Source organism: Saimiri boliviensis, chromosome X (genome assembly GCF_048565385.1).
Source record: "Saimiri boliviensis isolate mSaiBol1 chromosome X, mSaiBol1.pri, whole genome shotgun sequence".
In the NCBI taxonomy this organism is placed as follows: domain Eukaryota; kingdom Metazoa; phylum Chordata; class Mammalia; order Primates; family Cebidae; genus Saimiri; species Saimiri boliviensis.
The window spans coordinates 100,651,774-100,678,629 of record NC_133470.1 but is presented as its reverse complement, the minus strand read 5'-3'; the positions used below and the strand labels follow the sequence as shown (position 1 = coordinate 100,678,629).

At 43.3% G+C, this 26,856-nt stretch overlaps 1 protein-coding gene across 1 annotated transcript; it reads left to right on the top strand.

The window, feature by feature from the left end:
• Positions 1–504: 504 nt before the first annotated feature.
• On the top strand, positions 505–26,029 carry VGLL1 (vestigial like family member 1). The gene is made up of 5 exons (XM_003940736.3): positions 505–622; positions 4,436–4,673; positions 17,058–17,453; positions 19,212–19,265; positions 25,729–26,029. The coding sequence occupies exons 2-5, from the start codon at positions 4,457–4,459 to the stop codon at positions 25,815–25,817; spliced, it is 756 nt and encodes a 251-aa protein (XP_003940785.1). The 5' UTR covers positions 505–622; positions 4,436–4,456; the 3' UTR covers positions 25,818–26,029.
• The last annotated feature ends 827 nt before the right edge of the window (positions 26,030–26,856 follow it).

Here is a 26,856-nt window from a genome sequence, read left to right as displayed (position 1 = left end):
GCTTTATAAATGAGAATTGGGATCCCCTCCTCCAAACCTCCTGCCCTGAATTGCTTTGCATACTGCAGATTGAGAGAAGTCCTTTCTCGCTCTTTGGCCAGTGGAAGCCTGTGACAAGTCCAGACTCCTGGGGGTCTGAGCTCTCCTTTTCTTCCCATGGAGAGAGATGGAAAAACTAGACATAATCCTAACTGATTCTCAGTTCCTGAGACTGGTGTGACATCAGTTTGATCTAAACCCCAAAACTGGTGTTTCATTTGTCATTGACTATGTGTATAGATTTGGACAAACAATTGGCCTCCCAGTTTAAGAGACAATCTCGCAAAATGCTTTTTTTAATGCAAAAAGAAAGAAAAAAAAAAGAGAGAGAGCTACCATTTTCCTCATTCCTGCAGGTGCCCAACCAGGTTGACTTGTTGGAGTGCATTTTCTGCATTCTTAATAGATAGCTAGCAGGAAACGCCTTGTACAGTCCCAGCTAGAGGGGCGGAAAGTAACAAGGAGGTGGGGGTACAAATGCTCAGCTCCTGCTTCCGCAAGCACTGAGTTGCTCTGAAGTGAGCCAGGCAGCTCTGGCCATCTTTTCCCCAGCCATAGAATCAGTTGATGATCCAGAATTAAGGTAAGAGAATCTGGGGATTTTTTTCTGGGGAGGAGGAATGAAACTTAACTGGGAAGAAATGGGGGAGTCCTCAAATGCTTTGCTCAATCAGGTACAATCTGGTCCCTTTGGGGATTTTGTTCCAAGTGATTGTTTGCAAACCAACCCCTCTGACTTCTGGCTCCATCCCAGAGTGCTAGGTACCATTTTGGAGAAGTGTGGTAAGTGCGTCCACGCAGGCAGACTGTGGTAAGAGGTCTGGCCAAAATGCTGGTTTGGGATTCTGTGTTCAATGATTTTCTCCCTTCTTTCTTTCTTTCTTTTTCTTTCTTTCTTTCTTTCTTTCTTTCTTTCTTTCTTTCTTTCTTTCTTTCTCTTTCTTTTTTGAAGAAGAGGGAAATATTTGAGGGAGCACTTTGTGTCTTTATATCTTGTGAGATGGAGAAGTTGCAAACTGCGTGTTGTTTTGTAACTATGCCGTTCTGGCAATACCACTGGTAAAACTTGGCCTTGGGGTTTTGTCTACTATGAGAGGCTTTTGCTATAAGCCAGGCACTGATATGGAAACGTCTTATCCGGGAGACACCCAGCCTTTCTTTAGGCTCACTGACATCCCCTTCAATCCAGCTTTCTCCTAGGCAAGATACACCCCAGCAATTAACTTATGAATGAAGAGACCCCTTATGGAGGTCTCATTTGAGGATGAAGCTTCCCATGTTTCTCAAGAGGTACAGTGAGATGCAGGTCTTCATAGGACTAAGCCAATGGCAGTTCTCAGAATTTTAATATTCCTTAAATACACTTTCTCTCCACTGGGGTCCAAGTGCATCCCAGGGACTTGCTTGTGTGCTGATCCAGAGAAGTAGCTTATGTCTTTCCTTTTGATTGTGTGTGTTGTGTTTGGAGAGGAAAAAAGGGCATAGGTAGCACTTATTCAGTGAATACTGAATTTATTATTCAGGATGCCCAATTGCCCGTGGTCTGAGCTCTCCAAGGTGAAGGGGCTGAGACACCACCTCTGACTTTCTCCATCTCTACTATTTCCTGACTGTAGCCAGTTGGCCTGGAGTCTGGGGGTGCTACCCAAGGAGACTAGGCACATGCTGTGGGACCCTAATGTCCTTAGGGTTCTATCAGCTCCTTCCCTTCTGGTTTCAAGTGGAGTTAGTAAAGAGAGATTGCAAGCTGTGTCAAGCCTGAATCTTGAGCAGTGGCCACTGGAAATTCTGAGAATGAGAGGGTAAGTCCTCTAAAGGTGATCACTGGCCCATCCAGCAGCAGGCAGAGGCTTCAAGGAGAAGCTCTGAGGGAGCAGACGGAGTTGGGAGTTGCTGCTGCATTATCTGAAGGAAACCAGATGGCTGGCTTAGGGTTCTGGCTTAAAGCCCCCCCTAGGAATTAAGAGGTAGATACAGAGACTGAGGCCCATAGAGGAGAAGGGACTATTAGACCCACCAGGTACTCAATCAGGGACAGTGAAGGTAAGACAAACATTGACGACACACATTGAAATCACAGCTCTGCCACTCCTTAGTTGTGTAGCCTAGGCAGTCTATTTCACCTTCTTTAAGCCCTAATTTGCTCACCTGTAAAATGGGGACAATATCTCATTTGAGGATTATAAAAATTGGAGAAGATAGATGCATAGTTTCTGGCACAGAGTAGGTTTAAGGGCAGCACAAGGGCAGCTTTAAGAAAGTACTGCCTCCATGCTTCTCATTGCTTTATAATTCATAACACTTTGCTTTTCATTTCTATCACTTCAAGTATCAGAATAGATCATGTGCTTTTTTAAAATAGAATAATAATTTGCCTACAGTGAAACGCATAGATCTGAAGTGTAAAATTTGATGAGTTTTAACAAATTTATCCATTCATGTAGTAACCATCTCCCTCATCTTCATCAAGATGTAGGACATTTCCAACACCCCTGAGGGCTCCCTCATCCCCTTTCCTAGTCAATCTCTCAATCTCTACCCCACAGGCAACCACAGTTCTGAATTTCGTCACCACAGATTATTTGTGCTTATTTCATGTATGTGAAATGTACAATATGTGGCCTTTTGTGTCTGGCGTCTTTCACGCAACATGTTTTTGAGATTCATACATGCCGATGTGGAGACTGGTTGTTTGTTTCTTCTTTTGTTGCGTAACATTACATTGTATAAATATGTCACAGCTAGTTTCTTTATTCTTCTGGTGACAAACATGTGGGTATTTTCCATTTTTGGTTACTATGAAGAAAGCTGCTGTGAACAGTCATGTACAAGTCTTTGTGTGGACATAGTTTCCATTTCTTTTGGCTATGTGTACCTAGAAGTGAGATTGCTGGATCACACAGTAAGAATGTGTTTAATTTTATAAGAAACTAATAGTTTTTCAAAGCGCTTGTTCACTTGTTTTTGAAAGTAAGGGTGCAATGGATGAATTTTTGAGCTAGTACCTGGTTATGCTTAGCATAACTGTCAACCAGGGGAAACACTGGTTACTGAACACCTACTTTGTGCTAGGTGCTAGGAATAAATAAATGAATATAAAATGCTTTCTGTTCTCAAGGATCTCATAAACTAGAGAGAGAGAAACAGTCTATTAAACTCTAGTCATTTTCATTAAATGACAAGGATGAAAAGATGAAATCCATCTTTAGCCAAAGCACATGGCAAGTCAGATTGGGTGGTCAAAGGTAAAGCATCCTGACAGGGTACTTTCCTGGTAAAGGAAGGCCACAGCATGTCTTGAGGGCCCACTGTGTGCCAGGTCCTGGTGTGGATCCAAATAGACAGCCTTTGCCCACAAGGAACTTTCAAGGTAAGATATGATGATATCAATGATGGAACCTAAGTTCAGTACACAACTATTGAGCATCTACTCTATTTCAGTCACTGTTCTAGATACAGAAGATATGGTGGGGAACAGGGCTGACAATCTTAAAACCTTTCAGGAGCTTTCCATCAATGTTGGCAACATTGGTGTAAAAACGTTTTTTATACGTCTGTATTTTTTTCAGAATATATCTGTTGGAGGCCTTAGAGATTGTGTTGTTTGTATTTGCTAGTTTCTAAGATGGGATGCGGGTAGGTGTGGGATACAGTCTTACATAGATTAAGGCAGGCATCCCCAAACTACAGCCCGTGGGCCGCATGCGGCCCCCCAAGGCCATTTATCCGGCCCCCCGCCGCACTTCAGGAAGGGGCACCTCTTTCGTTGGTGGTCAGTGAGAGGAGCACAGTATGTGGTGGCCCTCCAACTGTCTGAGGGACAGTGAACTGGCCCCCTATGTAAAAAGTTTGGGGACGCCTGGATTAAGGCATCAGGGGGAGTAGGAAAATTTGATGTCTTGTGTGTGAATGGTCAAGATGGAAAGCAATGCCTACTAAGCAAGCTGAAAGTGTCAAGCACCCACTGGATTGCCTGGTCAAGCTCTCCACGGGAGCCCATGCCTACAGGTAGTTCTGGGCCAACCTTGGCTCACTCATTTAGGAGAATGGCACTTCTCCAGGAGGCAAGTTGTACTGCTATTTGGCCTCAACGTCTCTCCCCTCCCCATTTCCTGATGCTCTCTCTAGTCATGTTGCCTGTTCATTTTCATTTGTAAGAGAAGGCCCCTTCTCAGCACTTCATGGAGCTTTGACGTGTTGTGCCTTGAACACTGATTAGACAAGGCTCCTCACCAGCATTGTCATTGACCTTCGGGAGCTATGTGGCTCCCTGGGGCCCCAGCAAGCATGTGTACCTGGTGGAAGCAAACTGCTTGCCCAAGGTTACTGCTCACCCAAACCACATCCAAGCCACTTGGTAAAATAGTGCCAGTGACATTTTGCCTTTGGTCCGCAGCTATCACCTTTGTCACTCACAATGGAAGACGAAATGAAGAAGAATGCCATCCGGATGCCGAAAGGCAAGCAGAAGCCTATAAAGACGGAATGGAATTCCCGGTGTGTCCTTTTCACCTACTTCCAAGGGGACATCAGCAGTGTAGTGGATGAGCACTTCTCCAGAGCTCTGAGCAATATCAAGAGCCCCCAGGAATTGACTCCCTCGAGTCAGAGTGAAGGTGTGATGCTGAAGAACGGTGAGCATGTGGGGAGGGCAGGAGGCTGGGATTCCCTATCAAGGTTGCCACGGACAAACCAGTTCTTTGATGTACTTGACACACTTAGACACATATATGTTTGCTAAAGGCAAGTTGCTCTGACTAGTTAGAAGCCACACCCCTTCCTAGAAGTTTAACATTAAAATAGGGCTGCCATTTACTACTCCAACCTCACCTCGCCAGCACTGTCCATCAGGAACTGTCTTCCTTCTGTCCTTCATGTTTGCTTTGATCTCTTCCTGGCCTTTGCACAAACTCTTCCTTGTCTGCGAAGCTCTTCCCTCCATTCTCCTAATTAACCTACATTCGTCCTGAGATCACTTCCTTAGGGCAGCTTTCCTTGACCACCCATACCCCCAACCATTGAAATATCCTATTATAGATTCTCCTACCATTCTTTAACTCTCCTTCACAGCCCTTTACAATTGCAGTTTTTACACTTGTATGATTATTTGACTATTGCATACTCCCCCATTAAATGAAAGTTCTGTGAGGCAAGGACCATTGCTGGGTTTGCTCAATATTGTGTTTCCAGCATTTAGAAGCAGTAACTGTGACACAGGGGCAACCAACAAGGATTTGTTGAATGAGTAAATGAACACACGAGTATGCAAATTTCTGAGCACTGTATCTAGGTTCAAAGAACCTTGAACTTTCCATAAAAGACGAAAACGTAGATCAGAATCTTGTTGAATAAACCAGCAGAACAGAAATGTGTTATGATAGTTTTAAAATGTTGATAATATTTGTATTTTATATAATTTATTTCCATAAATAGAGTGTTTCCAGTTGTAGAGAGGCAGTTTTGAAAAGTTTTAAAATTGAAGCTGGCCAGGTGTGATGGTTCACACCTGTAATCCCAGCACTTTGGGAGGCCAAGACAGGAGGATCACTTGAGGCCAGGAGTTTAAGACCAGCCAGGCCAATGTAGTGAGACCCTGTCTCTACAAAAAAAAAAAAAAAAAAAATTATTCAGGTGTAGTGGCTCATACCTGTATCTCCAGCTACTCAGGAAGCTGAGGCAGGAGGATCACTTGATCCTGGGGGTTGAGGCCTGCAGAGTAACACTGTACACCAGCCTGAGTGACAAAGCAAGACTCTGTCTCAAAAGAAAAAAAAAAAAGTAAAGCTACAGGAATAAAAGAAGTTCAATGTAAACATGGGTGCTGTTTAATCAAATTAGGTCACCTTTTTTATTATTTCCTTAATCATGTTAAATGCTGGGTTCATTGCTCAACACTGAATGACAGCTCCACAACTATTCACTGTTACCATTATCAGTATTTTTCTTCTTCTGTTTTTTAGAGACAGGGTCTCACTCTGTTGCCCAGACTGGAATGTGGTGGCACGATGATAGCTCACTGCAGCCACAAATTGCTGGACTCATGAAATTTTCCCGCCTCAGCCTCGCAAGTAGCTAGAATTACAGGCATGCGCCACCACACCTGGCTAATTTAAAAAAGAGCTAAGACAAAATGTGCACATCAAAAACTTTTGTCTTCAGGGACCTCCTTCCTCCGTAAATACATAAAAAGTTACATTTTATGACTTGACTGTATCGGTATAAAGATGAACAAATCCAGCCTGGGTTCATGTTTTAAATAGATTCAGTATCATTATCATATTCATTTTTTCTTCTGATTTTAAAACATTTTTGTGGACCTCTAAAAATATTAATGAGCCCTAGGCACTGTGCCTCCTGTGCCTAATGGAGAAGTCATCCTTGCCAGCTGGATGTGACTCAATATGGCTCCCTTTACCTTTTTGAAAAATTAGGAAACAGATCAGGGTGTGGTAGATTTCAAGAGCTCTTTGTTGGTGTTGCCGAGTGCACACGTTCAGTGTCTTGCTCTCCCTGGAAGACATGCATACCTCCAACTGGGGGCCTTTGTGTAAAGTAGACAAGTGGGGCCTCTGCCTGTGGGCAAAGAGATCCCCTGTCTCCAGATGCCATCATTCTGGCTTTGCTCTTTGGATCTGCAGAGGGAGTTGATGTGTATCTGATATATTCATCTTTGCAGAATTTACTTCTTTCTTAGAAATTACTTTTACAGTCAAGCAATGTGGTTTTCTCAGAGAATCTTGTGGGTTAAATAAACATGTGGAAGGGCATGGGGTAGCAGCAGATACTAAAGGAAATGATGTGGAGCTTGCTGTTAAAATGGGCAGGAGGGGACGAGAGGAGGTGATGTCTAAGAGTGTGCTGAAAAATCATAACAGGAGCAGGAATGGCCGTGGTCTTGAATCATTCGGGGGATTGACATGTGGTAAGAGGTGAGAAATATGGTGTGTGGGATTCAGAAGATCTAATTAGCTCTTTGGAAGGGTCAAAATCCCTGGCACTTAATACGCAGGCAAGTATACTGACTTTGGCTCTTTGACTGATTTATTTCTGAACGCGTTGGCTTGGATTCATTATAATCCCTTGCAAGCACCATCGAGCCACGGTGTCACTTCCTCTTGCTACTTGCCTGGCAAAACCCAAGCTGGGATAAAACCAAAACTGGGATAAAACTCTTGGCCTATTGCCCCATTTCTCTGCTTCGTTCTGCAGCAAAACTCCAAAGTGGTATTTCTGCATACTGCGTCCTTTCCTCTCATGCTCTCTAGACTCCATTCCACTCATGCTTTCAACCTCATCACTCCTTGAAATCACTCTTATCAAAGTTACCCAGTGACCTCCGCTTTCCAAATCCAATAGTCCCCTATCCGTCCTCATCTGATTTGACCTATCACAACATTTGCTGCAGAAGATTGCTCCCTCCTCCTGGAAATACCTCCTTCACTTGCAGTCAGTCCACAAAATTACGCTTTCTTGGTTTTCCTCCTATCTCCCTGGTTGCTAGTCCTTCCCAGTCTCCTTTGCTAGATATCCTCCTCTCTTCAACTTCTAAACATTTCGGGGCACCAGTTCTCAGGTACCCGACAACTCCTTTTTTCTATCTACACTCACTCTCTTGGTCTTAAATGCCATCTATATGTTGATCAATTCCAAATGCATATCTGCAACCCAGAATGTATTTCAGACCTGCCCATCTACCTGCCTACTTGATCTTCACTTAGCATGTCTAATAGGAAACTCAAACAAAATAGCTCCCAAACTGAACTCTTAATTTCCCCCTCAACCTGCTCTGCCCACAGCCTTTCCCACCTCAATAAATGGCAGCTGAATCCTTCCAATTCCTTGAAGTCATGCTTAACACCTCTCTTTGTCTCACACCCCACCTCCAATCCTTTTGGAAACTGTGTAGGTTGTATCTTCAAAATGTTCGATATCTGACCATGTCCCCTCACTTCCACTGCTATCACCTGGGTCCTAGAAGCTGTCATCTCCCCCCCATAATTGTTATAGTTGCCTCCTAATTGGTCTCATTGCTTCTTCCCTTCCTCCCCTTCCATCTGTTCTTAGGAGGGCAATCAGAATGATAGCATTAAAATGAAAGTCACACCCTAGAACTCTTCTGTTCAAAACTCTCTGACAACTTCCCATGTCACTTGGAATCAAATCTAAAGTCTGTAATGGGGTCCTATCTCCTCTGGGCCTCCATTGTCTTTCTGCTCTCATATCTTACTGCTTTCTGCCTTACCCGCTCCAGACTAGGCTCCTTGCTATTCATAAAATACGCCAAGGACAATCCTGCCTCAGGCCTGCCCTTTGTGCATGGTCTCTCCTATCCCTGGAATGTTCTTTCCCCAGATACCTGCATGGCTTCACCTTTTTCCATTCAAGTCTCCACCTGGATGTCACCACTTCAAACAGTCCTTGTCTGAGTAATCTATTTAAAAAAATGAAAACCCCAACACTCTCACTTCTGTCCACTATGCTGCTTCACTTTTCTTCTTAGCATTTCTCACTCCCAGGCACATTATATGTTGTAATTTTTTCTTGATTCCTCTTTCCCCTTACCCTCTGAACTCTGTGGCAGCGGGGACTCAGCCTGTTAACTGCTGCTTTCCAAGTACCTAGTACAATACCTGACATATGGAGGCATTCAATACACATGGGTTGAACAAATGAAATTGTGATTTGGATCACAAGGTGTTGACCCTACAGATGGGGGTCACTGTAGAGAAGGGCTACTGTGTGGTGTACAGCTTTAGAACCACTCAGCATGGGTCCAGGCCAGCTCCATCACTTACTAACAGTGTGATCTCCAGACATATCACTTCACCTCTCTGTGCCTCAGTTTTCTCATCTCTAAAATGGAATATTATTGAATTATAGGACAGTGCATGCGGGGAGCCAATGAGATAATGCATATCAAGTGGCATATAGTAAGTGCTATGTAGTCCAAAGCTTGAGTTGAGTTTTGAACAGCTAAGATAGATGTGAGGACCTGTGTTCAAAACGCCAGGATCACGGAGCAGCAGGTCTCTCCCTTAAGCCTCCAGGTTTTCAGGGGGTTCTGCCGTGTGGCTGCTGTAGAGTTTCCTAGGCCTTCTGACTTCACCCTGTATCCTTCTGTGAAGTCCCTGCCCCCTCAGGAAAGTTGGTCGTGGCCTTGTTTCTTGCCCAAATCAGCCTTTGCAGGCCAGGCAGAGAGGCGGCTTGCTTCTCCATCTTCCTTCTTGGTTGTTGCCTTCTCCCTATGAGAAGCCCACAGATCCCTTGCCTGTGAAGATGTCGTCTCCCTCACAGTGCAAGGTGCGGGCTAGGTAAGTATTTGTCTGCTGATTGAGCAAATGAAGGAAAGACTGCCTCCCTCAAAGCCTCTCTTATCACCATTGGGAGTCAAGTTTCTCATAAGCTCTGCTGCCGCAGGGGAGTGTCCCATGAAAGACTTCTGGTCCCACAGAGGTTCTCACTGGAGGTGTTATATGACATACATATGGTTTTGAAAATGGTGGGAAATCTTTCAAGTGGACTTTCATTACTGACTGTTAGCATCTTCTCAACCCCTACAGGCCAACACCAGGCCGCCCAGCCCAGCTAGGCCCTGCCAAGTAGAACAGGCTCCCATTCATGGGTGGGCTCCCATGGCTGACTCGCCCACATTCTAAGGGCTCTCTGCTGAGCCAAATATGCAAAGCCCAAACACAGAGACCCATGTGGCTAGGAAATGCTGTCAAATTTCCTGGCTTCTCTTCCCCAATCAATGTGTGTTTTTGTTTGTTTGTTTGTTTGTTTGTTTGTTTGTTTTTTCTTTTTTAATTTACTTATGGATAATTTATACTGGCTGTACTTCAGAAAACAAAATAACAAGTTGAAGGTATCTTTGAATTATCTCCGTTTTAAAAGGATATTGAGAATTTTAGAATTAGTAGCTAGAGAAGCTTCAGTAACTATTGTTTGTAGGGGGCATGATCCTGGCACTTACACCAGCCTGTGTTCTTCCTATCCTGTTCCCAGACCAAGTCCTGAGGCTGGCCTCAGGCCTGGTGACATTGCTGCAGGGCTGCTGAGAGAAGGTGACAGGGTATATACCTGGGCACCCAGAGGTCTTTTATGCCAATCTCAAAGGATCCAGCCTCCTTCTCTCTCCCCTCCCATCTGCCGTAATCAATGAGGGTAGGGAAGAAATGCTAACTTAAAAAAAAAAAAAAAAAAAAAAAAAAGTGTGACTATCGGCCAGGCACAGTGGCTCATGCCTGTAATCCCAGCACTTTGGGAGGCTCAGTCGGGTGGATCACAAGGTCAGGAGTTCAAGACCAACATGGTGAAACCCCGTCTCTACTAAAAATAGAAAAATTAGCTGAGCATGGCAGGGCATGCCTGTAATCCCAGCTACTCGGGAGGCTGAGGCAGGAGAATCGCTTGAACCTGGGAGGCGGAAGTTGCAGTGAGCCGAGATCGCGCCACTGCACTCCATCCATACTCCAGCCTGGGCCACAGAGTGAGACTCTGTCCAAAAAAAATTTTTTTTTAAGTATGAATATCTATGTGAGATATAGTCAGGCTAGTTCCTTATGGCCCTTGTGAATACTGACAGTTTCCCGTCTTCCTTTCTCGTAAGCGAAAGGAATCTATCTGCACAAACACATATAGAGCTCCCACTAGATGCCAGACACCACACTAAAATTAGTGCATTTTACTTCAGTCTACAAAATCCATTGTGATTTGTAAGGTTCAAAGACAGGCAAATCGAACCTCTGGTGTTAGAAGGCAGGATAGTGGTTATCTTTGGGAGGAGTCTTGACTGAGAGGGAGTACGGGGTGCTTCTGGGTGGTGGTCAGGTTGCTACTCGAGCTGGGTGCTCATTACCCAGTTTATGAAAATTCCCCCAGCTGCACACTTCCATTTGTGTATTTTCCTGCATGTTGGTTGTGCTTCACACAACCATTTTGCAGTGGGTATTACTATCCTTATTTTACAGAGCAGGAAACTGCAGCCCAGAGAAGGTAAGTGCCTAGAGATGGGTCACACAGCCAGTGAGTGATAAAGATTGAAACCCAAGTCCATTGATCTCCAGAGCCAGTGTCTTGACTACCTCATTGTCCTGCCTTTGTATACTCTGACAATGGCCCAGCAAGAGGATTTAATACCTATAAAGACTATGGCTCATAAGGTGTATAATGGCTAACACTTTTGAACACATTCTGTGTGCCAGACCCTTTGCTAGGGGCTGTCACGTGGGTTGTCTCATTGAATCTTCACACCAACTGTACGGGTTAACTCTGACTGTGTCCATTTTCCTGATGAGGAAACAGGCTCAGACAGTCAAGTGATTTGCCCAAGATCTCACAGTTAATATAGGGAATCTATAGTATTTGCCACAGATTTTATTTCAGATCTTAGCCACTCGACTTTTCAAATACTAGCTCATATTCTGTATTTGATTTCCACTTTCAGTTGGGAAAAGGAACAGATATTCATCCAAAGACTAGGTACCCCAGGGAGGCAGCTGTGAAAGAGGGGAAGGAACTGAAAGGCTCCTCTGGTGCCCTGGAACAGGACTGCCTCCTGTAAGCTGTCCCTCTGCCTCGGGTGTTATTTTGACCTCAGCTAATGCAAATAATAGGCTTTTTGTACTTGAGGGGAATGAATGAAGTGCAAGTGCCACCAGCAAAGAGAGCAGAGAGGGGAAAGTCAATGTATGCTGATTGTGCAGTCCAAAGGTTGGACTTTCATAGTGCAAAATGTGCGTGTGTTCAGAGGGCTCTTGGTTTCAACTTCATCATAAAATGAGATTTGTAGACCAGGCATGGTGGCTCACTCTTGCAATCCCAGCACCTCGGGAGGGCCAGACATTCAAGACCAGCCTGGGCAACATAGAGAGACCCAGTCTCTACAAAACAATTTAAAAATTTGTCCAGATGTGGTGGGGACTCACACCTGTATTTCCAGCTACTCAGGAGGCTGAGGTTGAGGCGGGAGGCTCATTTGAGCCTGGGGAAACAGAGGCTGCAGTGAGCTACGATCTTGCCAGTACACTCCACGCTGGGAGAGGTGAGATTCTGTCTCAGCAAAAAAAAAAAAAAAGACAAAATTTGCATTAAAAGATGCAGAAAGAGGGAAAAGAGAAGGAAAGAAAGAAGAAAGGATGGACGGAAGGAAATCAGGCAATCATAGATTAGTCATTCACAGCTGTGGCTCATCTTTTGGGAGCTTCACGGGTCAAGTGGTTTCTTAAGTTTTTGCTTAAAACATAATTTTTGCTATTTACAAACATAAAATACACTCATCTTTGGAAATTTAGAAAACACAGATAAGCATTCAGGAAACAAAAAACACGTGCATCTATGTGCATGTACTAATTTTTACAACATGGCATCATTTTGCACATAAGGGTTGTAACCTGCTTTTTTAAAAAATTCAACAATGTCATATTCAGTCCTCCATGCCATTGAATGTGCTACTACAACATCATTTTAATAGCTCAAGAGTATCCTTTTATAGATGTACCAAATTCATTAAAATTTTTGGATATTTAGGTTGTTGCTAATCTTTCGCTACATTAAACCAATCACTTTGAACATCTTTCTAGGTACATTTTTACCTCATTGGCTATATACTTAAAATAAATTGCTATATGTGAAATGCTTGGGTCAAAGAGTACACGCAAATTTTAGGGTTTTGATATATATCAACAAATTTCTCTCTAGAAATGTTATGCCAGTCTGCCAGCCCTCCAACCCAAGGAGCATGTGAAAGTGCCCAGCTCACTGCATTCTTTGCAATATTGGAGAGGCATAGTTCCAGGAGCCTGAGGTTTATAATCAGACACCTCTACCACCTGCTAACTGTGTGGCCTTAGACAAGTCACTTAACCATTCTGGGTCTCAATTTTCTTACCTGGGTTGCTGTGAGGATCACATGAGATTGTGTATGTAGATTGCTAAGTAAAGTGTCTGGCCCACAGTGAGTGCTCAATAAATAAAAGAGATTCTATATTTACAAATTGCTCCTGCCCACCTCTGATGTGTTATTCCCTGAGAATGGCCACAGACTGAGCAAAGACTTCTGAAAACCCAGAGTGGGTTTCCAAACTGAGATGATTAATAATGACAACAGCAATAGCTGCCACTTATTGAATATCAGTTGTGTACCAGGCACTGTACTAAACCTTTTACATGACTCGTCTCATTCAGTCTCAGAACAATCTCAGAGGTGGGTGGGGATTTGCTGTGTCACACAGCTAGAAAGTGACAGATCTGGGATTGGATTCCAAGCCTGTCTGACTTCAAAGTCCGTGCTTTAACCACTTTCATGCTGTGCTCTTCAATTTAGAAAGGTTCAGTGGGGAAGGGGGTGTGTGTGTGTCTGTGTGTGTGTGTGTGTGTACATTTGTGTTAATGAGTATGAATGTGTACATGTTTGCGACTGTGCACATATATGTGTGTTTGTGTGCAAATGTGTGTGCATTCATTAAATAATACTTTCTCAGGGCCACTATGTGCTAGGCACTGTGCAAGCTCTTGGGGATATAATGGTGAACAAAAGAGAAACGACCTCAGCTCTCGCAAAGCCTACTGAATAATGAAGACCAATAGTGAATGAATGAATGTAAGAATGAAGAAATAAATAAATTATAGGTTACTGCCATGAAGGAAATAAACAGGGTGCAGTCACAGAAAGTAACAAGGTCACAAACTTTAGATTGGAGTTTGAGGGAAGGCCCTTCTGAAAGGGTGACATTTAAGTTTGTATGTTGAAAAACTAATCTGGAATAAGAAGTCAGGGTCTCCATGCAAGGATAAAGTGGAGGGAGGGTACTCTGGAATGAAGGCAAACTCGTAAGTGCCTGAAGATGTTTTCTAGAGTGTTCTGGGACTCCAAAAATTATATATGGGTGGAAGTGTGTGGTGCCTCTGGATATGCTTGGAAGGCAGGGGGACTGGCCTGCCAGTTTCACCCAAAAGGGGCAGTGTAGGAAATGGAGAACAGCTCTCTCTGGACAGGTCTTGTCTCATGACCAACAGCATCAGGAATTCCAGAGGGATGGATGGGACTAAGAGGTAGGGAGGGTCTAGATGCCCAGGGTTGAATTCAGTGGAGTGGAAGTCATTTGTATTCCTGCTGAAAGAAAAATCCTAGCCTGCTCCCTGTATCTCTGCATCAGGGTGTGGCTCACGTGCTCTCCACTCATTCATGTAGTCAGGGGTTTGAGAAGGCAGCAAAGTCTGTCCTGGGGCTCCCTCTCTCATTTCTACTACAGTTTTCAGTAGTAACTAATAGGGGGCACTTGGATTAAAAAAAAAAAAAAAAAAAGTCACCACGGTCACTTCTAGCAGCAGAAGCAGCCTTGGGCTAGTGCAGGTTTGTAGTTTAAGAGGCCTTGGCTGGGCACGATGGCTCACACCTGCAATCCCAGCACTTTGGGAGGCCAAGGCGGGTGGATCACCTGAGGTCAGGAGTTTGAGACCAGCCTGACCAGCATGGAGAAACCCCGTCTCTACTAAAAATATATAATTAGCTAGGCATGGTGGTAAATGCCTGTAATCCCAGCTACTTAGGAGGCTGAGGCAGGAGAATCGCTAGAATTTGGGAGGCAGAGGTTGCAGTGAGCCAAGACTGCACCAATGTACTCCAGCCTGGGCAACAAGAACGAAACTCCATCTCAAAAAAAAAAAAAAAAAAAAAAAAAAAAAAAAAAAAAAAAAGGCCTTTACCCATCCACAATGTAGATGGGAGGGGCTGCTGGTGCTCCAGCCAAGAGGCCTGAGAAAGAGAGGTCCACCCAAATCCAGGGTCTCCACTCCATGGGCCACTGACATCCAAGCGTAATCTGATGGATTTCCCCAGACCACCCACAGCCCGCTGTTGCGTCACTGTGAACTTGGGGTTAGGAAACCCTGTGCGTCCCCACAAGCTCCCATCCAAACTGTGCTCTGGGGCACCCGGTGACCATACAGGACTTTGGACTGTGGCACACCAACCCACTTTCCCTTAACATTTCAGAGAATTCTAGAAGGGAAGCAGTTAAGAGAAATATTCAAAACACTCTGGGGCTCTGCTTTCCACATTTCAAGCATTCAGCCCCTAAGTCATATGTATGAGATCTGTAAGTCCTGTTCAGATGGAAACTGCCTAGTTGTCAGGGGCTACACTTCGTTTCTAATTTGTGCTTAGGACATGCAGTACCCTCATTCAATATGAAACAGACTGCGATTATCCCAAATCAGCGTAATCACTCTCTTTGTGCACTAAATTGCTTTTGGCCTGGAGATATTAATTTTCAGAAGTAGCATTCACCCTCGCCAAAACACATCTTTACATATTGTCTTGCCTTCAGTTTCATAAGAAGGGCCAGCCATCGCCCATCATTCACTGTGAATGGTGTGAGATGCTGGGCAGAATGTCTGTGCCTTGAGGGCTTGGACTTCTGTCTCTATCCTTTGTGTTTCACGGAGTGACGGTACTCCAGTAACACTGTGCAGGCCTCTCAGAATTTTTTATCTTGTACACAATCCAGTCAAACTGAACGTTCAGGGGAGCTAGGAGAGGTTTGTATGGGAAAGAGGACCAATGACCCAGACAGCCTCTCCAGCCAGTCAGTCTTCCTTTGTCTCCACATCCACCCTGTCTCCATTATCTTGGATAGATGATAGGCTCCAGGCTTTAAGCACTGTCTAGAAGAGCTCTTTCCCTCCTCCCTCCTTGCCTGAGCGGGTATTGAGAATGGGGAAAACTTTCATCCTTGTCCTGAGCTATTCTGGACATTTGAGATCTCAGCTTAAGTGGCTATCACAGGCACAATTAGATTAGTGTCTATGGGATCAAAGGACACTCCATCCCTCTTAACCAGTCCACATGAACTTTGCAAGAAGAAACTAAGTACCTCTTGACCCTCAGTATTCTGCTTTTGCAAAATGGGGTCCAAGCAACTACTTCCCTTCCCATTACTTATCGTTCTAGCTCAATTCTCTACTTGGTAATCTGTTTTGCTACCTTGGTTCAGTCTCTTAACATCCTTATGCCTCATATTGTGGTTTTATCTCCTAGAGTTGTGTGAATGACCAGCACAGGTAAATGTTAAGCCCTTCATAAAGTTCTGTGGAGTCCCCCTATTTGGTGTATTTAAAACACCAGCTGTAAAATAAAGCTAGATGATAGCAACAACCAAACACTTTTACTTCTAGAAAAGTATCCTTAAGGAGCTAATTGGATCTAGGTCCAAAAGTATCTATACAAAGATGCTCATTGCAATGCTGTTAACATAATTGGAAAAAAATGGAAATAACCTAGCAGCCCACATATATGACATTTGTTAGCCACATTACTGCCTTACCATGGACTATTGTACAGCACTTTAAAAAGCTGATGTTTACCTTCCTCCTTACCTCCCTTCCTTCCTTCCTGTCTTCCTCTCTTTCTCTTTCTTTCTCTCCTTCTCTTTCTTTCTTTTTTTCTGACTGAGTCTCACTCTGTTGTCCAGGTGGTAGTGCAATGGCACAATCTCAGCTCACTGCAATATCTGCCTCCTGGGCACAAGCAATTATCCTGCCTCAGCCTTCCAAGTAGCTGGGATTACAGGTGTGCACCATAACCAGATAAATTTTGTATTGTTAGTAAAGACAGCGTTTCACCATATTGCCCAGGCTGATCTCGAACTCCTGGCTTCAAGTGATCTGCCCCTCTCAGCTTCCCAAAGAGCTGGGATTACAGGTGTGAGCCACCGCACCTAGCCTATTCATTTCTGTAGGAGGCTTTTCATGATATTTTAATGGAGCAAAAATGGCTTTAATAACAATATATGTTGTGAAAATAATGAATGTATGAATAGAAACAAATCCTAGGAGTATACCTGCAGAGGACAATGGCTATTTCTGGATATTATCACTAGGATAATTTTTTTTTTTTTTTAGCTTTTCTGTGTTTCCTTCAAGATTAAAAAAAAAATGAAGTATGTATTACTGAAAAAAGCTACATCCATTTTGAAAATGATAAGCACCTAACATGTCTTTTAAATCTTCCTTGTCAGATGATAGCATGTCTCCAAATCAGTGGCGTTACTCTTCTCCATGGACAAAGCCACAGCCGGAAGTACCTGTCACAAACCGTGCCAACTGCAGCTTACATGTGCCTGGTCCCGTGGCTGTGAATCAGTTCTCACCGTCCCTGGCTAGGAGGGCCTCCGTTCGGCCTGGAGAGCTGTGGCATTTCTCCTCTATGGCTGGCACCAGTTCCTTAGAGCCTGGCTACCCTCATGGCTTCCCGGCTCGGCACCTGGTTCCAGAGCCCCAGCCTGATGGGAAACGTGAGCCTTTCCTAAGTCTCTTCCAGCAAGACAGATGCTTAGCCCGTCCTCAGGAATCTGCCGCCAGGGAGAATGGAAGCACAGGGTTGCTCTTCAACATGCCTCCTGGCTCAGTTCACTGTAAGGAAATGCCTACAGATACTTGGAGGGGTGCCTCTGATTGGTTGTGGTTGAGAGTGAGTTGGCATGAGATGAGGTGCCCAGACTAATTGCTGCCACTCTGGACATAGGGCTGCTGAGGGACAGAATGTTCTGCTTAAATGTTCCATACATTTTCACTATGCTTCATTGACATTCACAGTTTAATAGCTAAAGGGTTACATAGATAGCCAGCCAGATGGACTAGGCCCAAAGTACTCGCCCTAGCCTGTCAACTTGGCCTTACCTTGGAAAAATGATGGGCTGCTGCGTAGTATCATAGAGTCCTGTGTTTACATCGTTGGGAGTGATTAAATAAGCCATTTGCCAAATAGAGCTCTGTGACGTACCTACAGCCTCAAACTGTAGCCTCCAAACAGGTTGCCAACTTGCAGTGATGTCAGGCTCCAGGCAAACAACAAGGGCAATCTATATCAACCATCTGCTCCACACATTAAAATTCAAAGCAACAGTAGAGGCGGCCCCATTGCTGCTTGGAGATGTAACAGTGCCTGGCTGTCCCTGGCTCACTCCTGCACTCTGGGAAACCTGCTTGGTTTCCCTTGGGTTCCTGCTCCCTGACCACCACCCCTCCCCTGAACTAAAAACTCCCTTAAGGCTCACTCACTTCTTCATTCACTCATTCACCCAGCAAATATTTAATTAGTGCCTACCAGATGCAAAATATCCGTCAGAAAGCAAGGTTCCCTTCTTTGTAAAAGGACAGGGAAGAATTGGCATTAATTATACTTCCACCAAAAAGCAATCTACTCTGTTGCAAGATTTGCCTTTCATATGAAACACGTATAAATATATATATTTTATAGTTTCGTGGGACCAAGTCTGCATCTTCTGGCATTCTGTACTCTGAATGAATTTTCTTTTGCAGCTTCCTTATCCATACATATGTGTGGTTCTAGTGTTCGAAGCCTGAAAGAAATTACTGGAAACTGTCTTTACCCTGAACTAAGTGTATAGTAAACAAAGGGCCTGTTCAGCATAGCCTACCTAAGTCAGGCACTGTGTTCCATTCTAATGTAGAAAACAAATTTCCCCATTAAAATACCACTCCATCATTTCCAGAATTTGATTAGCAATGTACTTAAGGAGTAAATCATAAAAGTGGCATGCTTGGGAAACCTGGGAAAATTCCTACCCCTCTACTCTTTTAGAAAAGTCCTTTCTTACTGGATTTACAGGAAAAATTAGGCCAAATGGGCTTGTATATATGGCTGTGCACACACACAGCAGAGCCCTGTTTCAATAGTTGGTTAGAACATAGATGGTTGAAGTCATCACCTTCCAAACATAACAACTCTGTACAGTTCAAATCCAATTCAGCAAATAATTAGTGAGCATCTACTATAAGCCAGGCACATCATTGTGAAACTGTAATACAGGCATTGTCCTACTCCGGAAATCTCAAGACACATTCACAAACAAATGGTTATTATCAAAGTCTTCATGCTCTACTCATGTTGACATCAGTTGTATTAATTGGTGACTGGCAGTCCAGGATCTGTTGAGGAAGTCAGTGACCCTTAATCAGGAACACTGCCTTGGAAAATGGGGGACCTTAAAAACAGAAGCTTCTCTGTTTTTGTAGCATCTGATAAGAGAGAATATGCCTGATATTCATAAACTTAGGGCCAGGCAATGTGGGGCCCCTGGGGAGCTACTGGGCACTTTCTAGCCTAGTCCCAGAAAATTCAGTTCCAATAATGTTTTCTTCTTTTCTAGATAAGAAGCTATATGTATCTCGTGGAGCTGCCAGTACCAGCCATCCAAACGAAAGTAGGTATCTTTTCCAGCCTTTGACGGTGTGTCTGTATCCTGAGAATGCACTTGAGAAATAAGGCTCCTGTCTTCTACCAGAGACACTGATGGTGTAAAACCCAGGGTCTCCAGTAATGGATAGGAGCCTTATTTCTATCACTCAGTGTTTTCACAGATAGAATTTGTTTCATTTTAGCCTAAAAAAAGAGTGTATGCACTCCTTATCTTGTACAATTTTATTTTGTTATGGAAGCAACTCTCCTTCGTTTCTTTTTTCTTGTCTTTTCTTTCTTTCTTTTTTAACCTGAGCTGGACTTAATTGAAGTAGCCAAGGTGACTCAGAAAAATGAAGAAATTCATGAGGATGAGGATTAGCTTACTGTGTCCCAGATGTTCAATTTTCAGTCTAGTACACAGGGCCACCCCAGGACTCTGCAGTCAGGGAAAATGTCAGCTAAGGCGTGAGGCCAGAACTCTGGGCTCCACATTTGATTCGAAAGTGGTGTCAGTAGGTACTTACAAAACAGGACAATCTGGGTGGAATGACAGGAGGATCTTCACGACCTGGGTTCAGGGTTCAAATGCCGGCTTTATCATTTACTTGCTTCAGGAACCTGGTCATATTTCTTAACCACTTCATGTTTCATTTCCAGAATAATGGCTAGTGCATTATTCTAAGCATTGGCATACATTAAACCATCGAGAAGTCTTTTGGACGGCATCCTGTGTACCCCAAGCTGTACTCTGTGTGCTGTGTTTAACAGAGGACCCAAGCTGCCTGTGGTGCCTTGCACATGTAATCCCAGCACTTTGTGAGGCCAAGGCGGGAGGATTACTTGAGCCCAGGAGTTAGAGACCAGCCTGGGCAACATGGCAGGATCCCCGTCGCCATAAAAAATAAAAATAGGATGCAGAGAAAGAGCCACTACCACAGCCCCTGATTTCAGGCATTTGACAGTCTTGTGTGAAGTAGGGGTGAGGGTAATTTATAGACCCCTCTGGAATGTCAGCTCCATAAGGGCTGAGACTTTATTATTATTAATTGGTGACTGGCAAATGGTTGAAACACAGATGGTTTTATAGTTTCATGGAAACCACTGTATCCCTAGCACCTGGCACAGAGGTGTAGATATTTGTTGAATAAATGAATGAGTGAAGGCTGGAAACAATAAAAGGCATTTAATAAGGAAATGGGAAGAAATGTAGTAATGTAGTAAAAATTATTCCAATGTAGTAAAAAAATATTATTTGAGGTCCTTGTGTGAGAGACAAACAAACAAACAAAACAGAAACCAACCCCAGTGATAAATTGGCCATGCCTCCATGAGGAGATTCATTGAGAGCTGGTTCAAAAGCCTTAGTATGGCCAAGGCAGGCATCATGTAAGCCCTTGACCAAGGGAATGAGGTCTGCCGACCTTGTAACTTATGGAAGGCAGCATTGTGGTGTTTCCTGAGTACTTGTTAATAGTTTCTACATTTTCTTATTGTGAGTCTCAGAATTACTGATAACTTGAAGCTTAAAATTGTTCATAGGCTAAAACTAACAGCAACAACATGTATTGGGTGTTGACTATGAGCCACATACCACGTACTCCATCTTGCTCAGTCCCCACCATGACCTTGATGTGTATATGAATATGTTCTAGGTGCTTTACTCAATCAATATTCAGTAAATAGTGATTGACTAAATGAATAGCCCCATTTTATAGATGAGGAAACTGGACCTCAAAAAAAGTGAAAGGACTTGCCTTAAGCCATACAGCAGCAAGTGGCAGATGCACTATTATCTCTTTGCTCTCATAGTGTCATAAAATCATCAAAAATTATTCCAGGTTAAATCAAGTGTACAACAGTGAAAATTAGTGACTGGTGAGATTATTTTACCACACATTAGTTCACTGTCTATCTGGGACCAGGACACTATCCTAAAATATAGGAAAGGAGGATGCAGACGGCTCAGAAAGCAAGCAAAAGAGCCAAGAAAAATATGCCTTCAGGGAAGGGGGAAGGAATGATCTTCCCTTGCAGAGAGTAGTTGAGGAACAGTGGCTATGCCAACAGGCCCGAGTTTGCCTTTCTACTACTGTGGCCCTGGCCAGAGGGAGGTAGCCTGCAGCTGAGAGGAAGAGAAGGGACTTCCTAGGACTCCAAGTGAAAGGTCAATGGAACCCAGGAAAGCCCTTGCTCTTAAGCATGACACCAGTCTCCCAGTCTTGCCTGATGGTACGAACCACCTGGGGAGCTTTTTCACTGCCCAGATACTGCTCCTCCACTTCCTGTTTGGCATGAGACTCAGCTGCGTCTTCATGTTTTATTCTTTATATAATTTATATTATCCTCATTGCAAAGTGAACTGCATGAACCTTTCAGTGGTAATTTAGGTTGTTAAGAAAGACTTCTTATGTGAGGCTGTAGAAAAATATTTGTCAGAAAAGGGAGGCAGAGTCTTCCCTGCCCCTCTGATATGGCATTAATCCCCTCGTGTGGGCTGTCATGCAGCTATGAAGGAGGGACCACGTGGAGCAGAAGAGTCATCAGGGCCAGAAGAGTAGTCAGAGAGACCTCAGAGAAAGACACTCCAGAGGTGACTCCCACAAACATTGGTCAAAAGTTTTAGTGAATTTGATTTTTTTTTCCTTTGGTCGGTAGAAATAGATACTGGTTATGTATTGCTTCAATGTCGGCAAATAATAATAACAGTTGATATTGTTAATTGCCACTGTACTATCATATACATTGGAGACATAACAGTGAATAAAATTGTCTTGATCCTTGCCCTCATAGAGTTAATAGTTTCATGGATAAGACATATCCGCCCCCAAAGGGAAAATGCAAAATAATTTGCTAGTTATGATGAGTTCAGTGAAGAACACACATGAGGTTTTGAAGTAGGGAAAAATGGGGGCCAACTTTAGATAAAGTGTTCAAGAAAGGCCTTTCTGAAGAAGTGACGTGTGATCAGGGATCTGAATGAAGTGAGAGAGCCAGCTCTGGCCAGAATTAGGGCAGAGATGGAGGGAGGTGGAGGAAGCTGTCCCTGCAAAAACCCGATGTGTGTGTGAAAAATGGGGAAAAAAGACCAGGGTGACAGAAATGCAGTGAGAAAGGAGAGAATGTGGCATGAGACAAGGCTGGAGAGGTAGGCAGGGGCCAGGTAGTGCAGGGGCCTTATGGGTCACATTGGCAGTTGAGATTTCATATTCTAAGTGACTTTGTGAGCCATGGAAGGATTTTAATTGTGATCCAATTTGCATCTGATATGATCACAGAAGCTGTTGTAGGGAAGACACTTTGGAGAAAGGCAAGAATGAAAAAAAGAGGCAAGAATCATGAGAGGATGATATCCTGGATAAGGTGGCAACAGCAGAGATAGAGGTATTTGAGATATATTTGGGAGGGTTAGCTCTTAGGACTTGCTAATGGATTAAATGGGAATGGCAAAGAAAGGGGAAGAATACAGGTTATCTCCTAGGTTTCCCATTTGAGCAAATGGATAGGAGAACACAATTCTGTTTTGGCCATGCCAAGTATGAGGTGCCTGTAAGTTATCCAAGTGGATATACCTTTTAAACAGTTGTATATGTGAGTGCGGAGTTCAGAAGAAAGTCTGGGTAAACATTTGGGATGTATATTATTCCTGTACATAAGTGGTATTTAAGGCCATTGGATGTGATCAGCTAGGCAGAGGATGTAGACGTAGAAGAGAAGAAAACTGCGGACAGAGGCCTGGAGAGTGCCAATATTTAGGGATTGAGGACATGAGGAACCAGCGGAGGAGACTGAAAAGGAGTATCCAGCATGGTAAGAGGAGAATTGGGGCAGCGTGGTATATAACAGAAGATAAAAGAGGAGAATGTTTCAAAACAGAAGGAGTGATCAACTGTGTCAAAGACTGTGGAAAGATCAAATAAGAGAAGGTAAGATAAAGAAAAATTCCTTTTAGATGTAGCATCAGAGATTTTTGTAGCCTTGTTAAGAGCAGTTTTCATTATGTGATGTGAACAGAAGCCAGATTAAAGTGGGTTGAAGAGTGAACTAGAGATGAGAAAATGGAGACAGTAAATTCAAGGAGCGTCTTAGAGAAATTTAACATTGTAATGGTAAAGAGAAAAAAAGGTATTAATTAAGAGGCTAAGGGGGTTTGAGGAGGTCTCTTTTTTTTAAGAAGGCAAATATTAGAGCCTCTTTGCATGACAGTGAAAATGATCTAATGTAGGAGGATATAGATAACTTGAGGAATGAAGTCATTGACAGAAGGGACATGTAGAAGCATGGACCTTTTAGAAGAACAGGGGCTGTTCTGCCATTGAAAGTATACAAAAGAAAGCTAAAAAGGACACAGATGCAAATTGATTTTCAGGCTTGCATGTGAGGAGACTAAAAAGTACTAATCTAATGATTTCCATTTTCTCAATCAACTGTTGAGCAAGATCATTAGCTGACAGCAAGAGTATGGGATACTTAAAGAGAGTGAGAAAGTATAAAGAAGTCTTCTTGGGCATTGGGAACGCAAGCCTGATTGTAGACAAACATAAACAGGATTTCTGCGTGGTGATCTGAAGTCTGAGCTCATGAATTTCAAGCGTGAGCTGTAGCTGGGTTGTGCAGTTTTCATCAGTGATGTTAGGTTAGTGTAATGCACAGAGAAGGAAAATGGGGACCCTCATCTAGGGGGTGAGGTTGTGGCAGTGAGCATGAAAGATAGAGAATAAGGAAAAGGAGTTGAGGGTGTTTGCAAGTTAGTGATTATAACAACAGAATGTGGTATCTAAGCTGCACAGAGAAGGAAATGGAGGCAGATGGACGTTGACAGGCTAATGGAGGTTGATGGATTGGAGGTTATGTAAAAACATGGTGATAAGACTACTTAAGCCATCTGCATGGGAGGTGGTGGCTGGAGAGTGGATATTTGAAACTGAGATCACAAGGGTCCCCTGTATAGATGAGAAAGTCTAGGGTATGATCACGGGAATGGGTGGTTGAGGTAGAGCGAAGTACAAGCTTGTTAGAAATAAGAAGAGTGACAAAAATCATGGAAGTAAAGCAAAGTAAGACCCAGTAGCTACCGACAACACAGGTTCTGCTTTTATCCTCATTCACAGATGGGAAATTTGAGGCTTAGGAGGTTAAGTGACTTGTCCGATGTCAAAGTGAGTGCCAGAGTCAGTTTTCAGTGACTTCATATTCTTTGGTCTTAGTGCAGCTTGACCATGCAATAATTTGACTCTACCACATACAGACACGTTGCCTTTTTAATAAAATAATAGTAAATGTTTATTGAGCATTTGTGTGCCAGTCACTGTTCTAACCACTTTATATGTGTTTAACTCACTTAATCCTCACTAGAATCTTAGGAGGTAGTTTTCATTAATATCTCTATTTGACTTGAGTAAAGTGGGGCACAGACAGGCTAGGTAATGTGCCCAAGGTCACACAGCTCGGCAGTGGTGAAGCCAGGACTGAAACCTGAGTTCATTGGACCCCAGAGTCAGCTCATGCTTACTCTATTTTTCAGGTAGCCAGTCTCCAGAGAGAAGAAAAGATCTGTTCTTTTATTGAAGTTCAATTTGAAGAAGAGAATTCTTTTTTTCCAATCTGCTTATGATTTTCCACTATGAATCTAGAGGATCTAGAGATATCACTGTCCTTTTCTTTTGCATTTCTAGGTGTTGAATCAGGAACAAGTATATGCCCTTTCTAAAACTGTACATCTCTTCCTTGGCACCTATGCCCTATGGCAAGGATTTTCAAACTTGTTAAGTGAATTATCAGCATACATAAATGATTAAGGGCACTGTTCTGGGATGGGAGCATGGAGGCCCACCTGTTTGTTCTTCTTACTCCTCATGGCACCCACGACCTTGTTACTTAGAAATCAGACTCCTCTCATGTTCCCCCAGCAGGGTCCTTCTAATCAAGACTGACCACATAGTATCCTATGAGGTCGTCCCACTTTTCCAACTGAATTACGATCCCAGGAACAGCCTGAAGCTTTTCAGCCTGAGCCAGACTGTGACCAACTTCATTCTTGCCTCTACCAAAGGCAAAATGAAAATAAGGTGGGCAAGACCCGTTGAGAATAGGTTGAGACTGTGGGTTCCCTACATTTTCAAAGTCTGAAAAGAAGCTGAAAAGTCTCAGTCTGGCCCTGATGAATGACATACGTTCACTTGAAAACTTTGGTTTCTCAATCCTAACAAAGTGACCCCCAAATGAAATTGTTGAGAAATCTGAGAACTTACTTACTAGAAATTAAGTAAACTGCCTGTCACATGTTGGGCTTGTGTCTGTAGCAGAACTTATTCTGTATCCAGAGCATTCCTTGGATGCAGTTCCATGAGTTTCTGTCTTCCCTTCCTCTGAGGGTTAGGACTCCGGTATCTGACATCCCACAGCTGTTCATCTGGACCCTGGAGGAGACTTACAGCCTTCCACAGCGGACTAACTGGCTTTCATTAACAATGTAACTTCTCCTTTAGGTCTTTCAGAGTTAGTGACTCCTGGGAAATACTCACTTGCACCACCAAACCACTGGGGCCACCCACATCGGTACCTGCAGCATCTTTAGTCAAGTTGGAGGAGAAAGACCACACTTGGTCTAAGACACGGCAGCAGGACATCCCTGCAGATTGTTCCAGATAAAAATAAAAGCTTCTCAAACCCACTTGCCTCCCCAATCTGTTAAGCAGCTTCGTGCTAGTATGAGCTCAGTACTTGCCCTTTGAAAATCCCAGAAGCCCTTGCTGTTTCCCATCCACACCCTGCTTGCTCCTGTGTAACAGCTCAGATGATGAATAATAATAAAACTATACTTTTTAGGATGGTGCTATTCTGGGTTCTAATTTCTTTCATATCCATCATTTCATTCAAATTTTCCAGCTACCCCAGTATTGGCGTTATTATCTTCATTTAATATATGTGGACACTGAGGCTTAGAGAAGGTAAATGATCTGCCTAAGATCACATGGTCAGTAGCAGAGTCAACACTGAAATCCAAGCCTCTGAACTCAGTGCTCTTTTCACACTGTCACAATACTTATCAAGGGTTAGTATTAGGATGGCTCTTAGATATTTTCCCCTCCCATTTGCTATGTAATCAGGAACACAACTCTTGCATGAGTGGATTGGTGATCTTGGCATTAATACAGTAATTCTCCTGTCTCAAGAACAGTTTTTCCAGTGTGTTACATATGTTTCCTAGATTTAGTAAGAGGAAAAAAGGCTAAGGGAGTACATTTTCTAAGTTCCTTACCTTCAAAGTGTATGTTCTTTAGGTGATGGTTAGAAAAATTGGGGGTAGAGGCTGATTCTAGAACACCTGTAGCATATAATTATAGAAGTGTATGTTTATCTTGGCTGATTCTAGAAAGATTAATCTGTGTTAGATGATAATATATACCATCAGAAATGAACTCTTAACATACAGTTTGGGAAAAGAAGAAATTATTTCAGTAGAGTTAGCATGTTACATAGGTTGGGTGATCTCATAACCTTTCCCTGCAAACCCCTGGAAACTCTCTCTTGAATAAAACTGAAAGCAGTAATAATTTTTCTACTTTAAAAAGAGGAAAGAAAAGACCCTGTTTCTAAGAGACAAACACTCGCTC